The sequence below is a fragment of the Austrofundulus limnaeus genome, unplaced genomic scaffold, assembly GCF_001266775.1.
Source record: "Austrofundulus limnaeus strain Quisiro unplaced genomic scaffold, Austrofundulus_limnaeus-1.0 Scaffold108, whole genome shotgun sequence".
Classification (NCBI taxonomy): Eukaryota; Metazoa; Chordata; class Actinopteri; order Cyprinodontiformes; family Rivulidae; genus Austrofundulus; species Austrofundulus limnaeus.
The window spans coordinates 974,306-980,384 of record NW_013952510.1 but is presented as its reverse complement, the minus strand read 5'-3'; the positions used below and the strand labels follow the sequence as shown (position 1 = coordinate 980,384).

Below are 6,079 nucleotides of genomic sequence, written 5' to 3'. Positions count from 1 at the left end.
GTCACCATTAGCCAATATAAAGATATAGTATATTTATTTTTATAACATTTTACCAGTTATTAAGTCAATACATGGTGTGTAGCTGGGAGTCATTCTCAACACAATCAGAGACAAAATCTATTGCATGACATCATTGTTTAAAATGTTAGCATTAACTGTTACAATCAACACTGTGTGTCTGTTAGAAAAATATTTAATGAACTACAAAATAGATTTAAACAAAACTTTCAGAATGTTATCATTGGACCTACAGCTACAATTGATTGACATTTGGAATCATTTTTTAAGAAAGCTATCTTAGCTAATCAAACTCTACCAACACATAAATGCCTTTAACTTGTTCAAAAATACAGAAAATGAGGTGAAAATAATGTGGCAGTATTATAATTACCCCAAAGAAATTTTGAGCATTAACACGTGTCACAAGATGTGGTKTGAATTTAAATGTTGTCATAAAAGGAGGTGGGCAATAYGCATCCCTTCAAAGAATACTGAGACTTTCATTTATTGATAGTTGAAGTAATTTTAATTACCGATATGAGTCCTTAATCAGATCCATTGTAAATAGSTAAAGCTCTGAGCAAACGCCAAGAATGGTTTAGATAAAAACAAACAAATAGGAGGGAAAGCACTTCAAATAACACAAGTTCCAGTCATTTATCATTCAGCTCCATTAAACCTGAGAGGTGGAGGCAGGACTGAGCAGTCAAAGGATCTCTGTTGTTAATCTAATCTACAACAATTCTGCAGCGGCCATTTTCATTTGACTTACAGCACAAAATAACTAAAAACAAGTCCTGAAACTTTTTTTGCATTAAAAAATTAAGCCATAAATACGTAAAAGCTTTATTTAAAACAAAACTTAAAATGCAGTTAATTACCTGTGGCTTTTAATGAGCCAACTTTTACACAGCAGACATTAAGCTAAAAAGGCTACTTTAAGTTAAATCACCAATAAAGTTTGAGCACTCCTTGAAGGATTGCTTATCGCCCAACACCTTTTAATGCCAGTGTTTGGGATTAAGATCATCAAACCTTGTAAATAACATTAATCACAAACCCATGTGATCTTGCAGGATTTGCTGGCTGACTCCCGGCTACTTCCACACCAAACTGTAGCTGAACATCTGTAAAATTCACTGAGCTTCAGTCAGTTTTGTACGGAGCCCACGAGGAGACACAGGAGATTTTTTTTCTTTTGCGTTCCCACGCAAAAGTATTGTGTTACCTTGCAATACCTTTTGCGTTCCCTCGCAAAACTCATTTATCACCGTTGTGCCTGCCGTTTTATTAACAAATTCACATGTTCACCATTGGCGAGTTCGCCTACTACTTTAATTCAGCTTCAGAATGAATATATTATACAACCACACATAGAAGTATGTCATATGCCGATATCTGAACACAGTGTAGCCACGCAACATCAATGTCAATTTCACGAACTGTAGCGACACATCCTGTTTTGGTAACTGGATATTTCATAATAAAAGTCTGATTTAATTCACTTCATATACTAAACAAACTTTTACGTTGGAACGCAAAATAATTTTGTGAGGTAACGCAAAAAGTTTTGCGAGGTAACACAATATTATTGCATGGGAACTCAAAAGAAAAAAAAATCCCCCCATGTCCCCTCACGGGCTCCATAGTCTTGTGCATGCACAGGTCAACTGCGTGTGTCAATCATCTTGACCCGGGRTGACTTCAACTGTTAATCAGTTGTAAATATGCAATATGTAGTTACCTTCTGGGATTTCCATTTAATTATGTCTAGTGGTTCATGAGATATTTTGCTAACAGACAAACTGAGCTGAGTCCAACAGTTAATGTCAAGCAAATACGTTGCACAAGCTGTTAAGCTCAAAGACTTGGGTTGGGGATGATGCTCAGCTATTACCACATTACCACAGTTATTGCCATTTTTATATTTTCTACTATCAGTTATAACTGGTGGCTTTCTTGACTTGAGTTGGCRCCATACGTTAATCAGTTGTAGATGTGCATTGATTACGTTCTGAATTGTTCATTAAAATCCATCCAGTGGTTCAATAAATATGTTGCTAACTCACAGACAGAGTTAYTGTTATTGTTGTTTAGAACACAGATCATGTGATCTGTTAGGGCACAAGGTATATGCTGAAAATCAGTCAGCTACTACCACGCCAAATTCTATATCAATATCTGTAAAATTCATCGAGTTAGTCATTTTTGTGCTGGCTAAGATCACTTTGCTGTGGCAGCCATCTTGAAYCGAGTTGACTCCAAAACTTGATGARTAGATGTTAAGAAAGTGATTATTTTCTGAAAATTGCATTTAATTCTGTCCAGTAGTCCACAAGATATTTTGCCAACAGGCAAACACACACAGACACAGGCAAAAAAGCATAAAGCGTAAACCCCAGAAGTGTGCTGAAACTTCCCCCAAAGGCTGAAGGAAGTAACTTGTCACTTGAGATGGTAAAAGGCTTGTCGAACGTTCTCTGTCACAAAAAGTAATGCTGCCCTTTAGACATCAAGTTAGAAGTGAAGTGCCAAGTCCACACAGAGCGATGTGCTGCTGCATGCRGGCCTTGATTTTTCAGAACGGAGCACAAAAAATATTTCTCATGAAGTGAGAAACCCATATCCCTGGTGGAAACAAAATAAATAATTTTGGTACTGAAGTTCTACTCTATTTTGGTTGTGAAGCTGTTTGACACATGCGTTCCTCCTCCCTTCTGCTGCTGCTGCCTCAGCCCTGCTTTCATCGGCTGCCTTTTGTCAGTGCTGACACCATTTTCATAAAAAGCGAGCTCACTGTCAGCTCACAGTGCTTCAGATCTAAAGTGTTGTTTTTTTTTATGCTCGGGAAAATGTGGCCTCGAGAATCGCAATCAATGTAGCCCACCCAGAAAGTATGGAAATGGGTTTCATCGACCATTTAATCAATGGACATCATTTTAAGTCTCACATCAGCCCTTTTGTGTCTGGATACTTGAGTAGGAGGTTGACCTAAAACAGGTGTGTCAAACTCAAAGCCAAAATCTAAAAGCGCTTGGCTAATATGAGTTGATATTTTCAAAAAATATATACATAAAATATATGTCAAATTATTCATATTGCCTGTTATGGATTAATTATTAATTATGTATATCTGTTCTACCTTGACACTGTCCAGTAACCATATCTTATTATAACCAGTTTCGGCTGTTTTACTCTATCAGCCCAGACTTCAAGACTCCAGAAATGCATGACCTCTCTTTATTTTGATAAAGTAGATCCCGGGCTGAGAGCCCTGTTATTGGTTGGATGGTTACAGCTGTTGAATTGTGATTGGTTGTAAACTGTCACATGATGTTATCATGATGTATATTGTTGGCTGCTTTCCGCTGACGCGCTCAGCAGATTTCCTGATTGGCTGTCCGCTGTGTTGTTGCTCAGAATTAAATCATTTTGACGACCATACACGCAGACTTTCTGTGCATTTATTCCAACGTGTTTCTGCATTCTTGGTAAATCATACCACGACAGATTTTGGCGTTGTCGGCAGGATCAAATGACATTTATACAGAATTTAGAACAAACACTTTCCTCCGTTCATGATGTTTTGCTACACACTTGATTCCGGTAGTTAATGCCAAAGTTTAAAGACCGTGTTTGTGTGATCAGTTAGTGATCAGAGTATATGGCTGGCTMCTCCGGTGCAGGACTTTTTTGGAACAGGAACAACATGCTGGAAGTAAAGTATTGATGGAGTAACTTTAGTATCGATACGGTCTGARAAGTTACTATGAWRAAATTYAATGGATTCTCAGTCATTCAGATGGAAAATTAAAAGAAAAAATATCAAGYAACAAGACTTCTACCCTGTAGCTGAAGACAAGTGGAGCTGCAGATTTAAACAGCACAACTCGAGGTCATTATTTTTACATTGATAGATCCACTCAGCCCCRTCTGTCAGATGAAAGGTGACAGGAGAATTCAGACTGAGGTCGCTTTGAAAAAAAAACATATGTTTCTATTTACAACATACAAATAAGATCTTGGTCAGATTTGAAAAAAAAAATATCTGATTTGTCACATTCAGATTGTCTGGAAAAACTCTGATATGGGTCAGAGGCAAAACATCAGTTTGGGTCACATTTGCCTGCAGTGTGAATGTAGCCTTAGATTGTTGGGTCTGTTTAACAACATTTAAAATGTTATCTCGTGGACCAAATCAAATTCTTACTCACAGACCTTCAGTTGGACAGATCTGACCTTGTGACACTTTTCTGCTGACTGAGCAGGAATGGATTTTGCTGATCCTGACTATCAGACAACTCAGAATTYATAATGAGGTGCAAAAAAGCAATAATTAATTCAACTTTAAAAAGGCTCCTCAGTGGTGCCGTAGAAACATATCAAATGATGAAACAGACACTCATCAGAGTTGTAAAGTAACTAAGTACAAACACTTTGTTACTGTACTTATGTAGAAATTTTGGTTATCTGTACTTTACTTGACTAATATTTTTTCAGTGTACTTTTTACTTTTACTCATTACATTTTTACACAAGTATCTGTACTTTCTACTCAACATTTTTTTTAAAGGTAAGAAGTAGAAAGTCGTTACTCCGAATTATTACTAAAAAAAACTTTCCTGATAAATTGTGTCTCCTGGATAGAGTGAATTTAATTATGGTTGGATGAGAAGTATAAATATATACCATTCTGACATCCTATTAGCTTGTACACAGCCCATCACAGCTGCACGCCATTAGAAAAAAATATTTTTTGGAGAAGTCAACTCCCAATAAATGTTATTTTGGAAAATCTAACTGCTCAGTTTTACTCATTACTTTTATTTTTAATACTTTAGTAGATTTTGTGTCAGAAATGTACTTTTGATACTTAAGTATAAAAAAATATCAGATATTTTAATACTTTTATTCAGGTAATATTTTTAGAGAAGACTTTAACTTTTATCAAAGTATTTTTATGATAAGATACTTGTACTTTTACTCAAGTATCACTTTGAGGTACTTTATACAACACTGACACTCAGACTGATGCAGATTGAGTTCTTGAGATGGTGATAGAAATAAATGCATGTGGGAAAAATGCGCACTTTGAAAACCAACATGGCTCACAAGTTTCATGCGCAAAAGTGAGCTTCCTGTGTTTTTAAGGATTTTTCCGGGGGGGCAATCATACCTTGATGAGTTTGCACCTGATCTGCGCGGACACCATGTGGCTGTTCCGCAGGTTCCCCACTCGGAACATGAGGCACAACTTTCCATCCCGCTGCGAGACCACCGCGTCCTGGCTGAACATGAGCGTCTCGGCGCGCTTCTTGGGCTGCGACATCTTGATGAACATGCAGCCGATGAGGAAGGCGTCCACGATGGAGCCCAGCAGCGACTGGAAGAGGAAGAGGATGATGCCCTCGGGACACTTCTCCGTGATGTAGCGGTGGCCGTAGCCGATGGTCGCCTCGGTTTCGATGAAGAAGAGGAAGGCGGAGGGGAAGTTGTACACGTTGGCCACGCACGGCGTGGAGGAGCGCTCGTGGCCGCCGTGGCTCAGGTCTCCGCGGATGTACGCGATCACCCACCACATGGAAGCCATGACGAGCCACGCCACCGTGTAGGTGAGGATGAAGATGAGCAGGTTCCAGCGCCACTTCAGGTCCACCAGCGTGGTGAAGAGGTCCGACAGGTACCTGCTGGTCTCCCCGCCCAGGTTGCCGTGCTGCACGTTGCAGCGGCCGTTCTTCTCCACGAAGCGCTGCCGCTTCCTCTTCACCGGCGCGGAGAAGGTCATGGTCCGGCTGGTGTCCACCACTTGGCAGTCCTCGCCGAATTTCCTCCGGACGGCCGACATGGTGCCAGGGAGGCTGCTCGGAGACGAAAGGTCGGGGGGGCTTGTTGTGCGCAATGGGGGGGCGGGGATCAGGCTCTTTGCGCAACTTTTAGCTCGTCCATGACCAGGCTGTGCGCGCCAGTCGCATCCTGAGAGATGGGGAGATGCACTGTGCCCCTYTCCCGGAGATTAGAGGAGCAGAGATTCTGCGCAATGATTCACGCTCCTTTTACGCAGGGAGGGACAACTTTTTGTC

General features: G+C 40.1%; 1 protein-coding gene across 1 annotated transcript in view; it reads right to left on the bottom strand.

Moving 5' to 3' along the window:
* LOC106521420 (G protein-activated inward rectifier potassium channel 1) overlaps positions 1-6,070 on the bottom strand; it is a 25,426-nt gene extending 19,356 nt beyond the window's left edge. The window contains exon 1 of the mRNA XM_014013973.1: positions 5,176-6,070. Within this exon, the coding sequence (XP_013869427.1) occupies positions 5,176-5,844 (669 nt within the window). The 5' untranslated portion in view covers positions 5,845-6,070. The remainder of the gene's footprint in view (positions 1-5,175) is intronic.
* Positions 6,071-6,079: the final 9 nt, after the last annotated feature.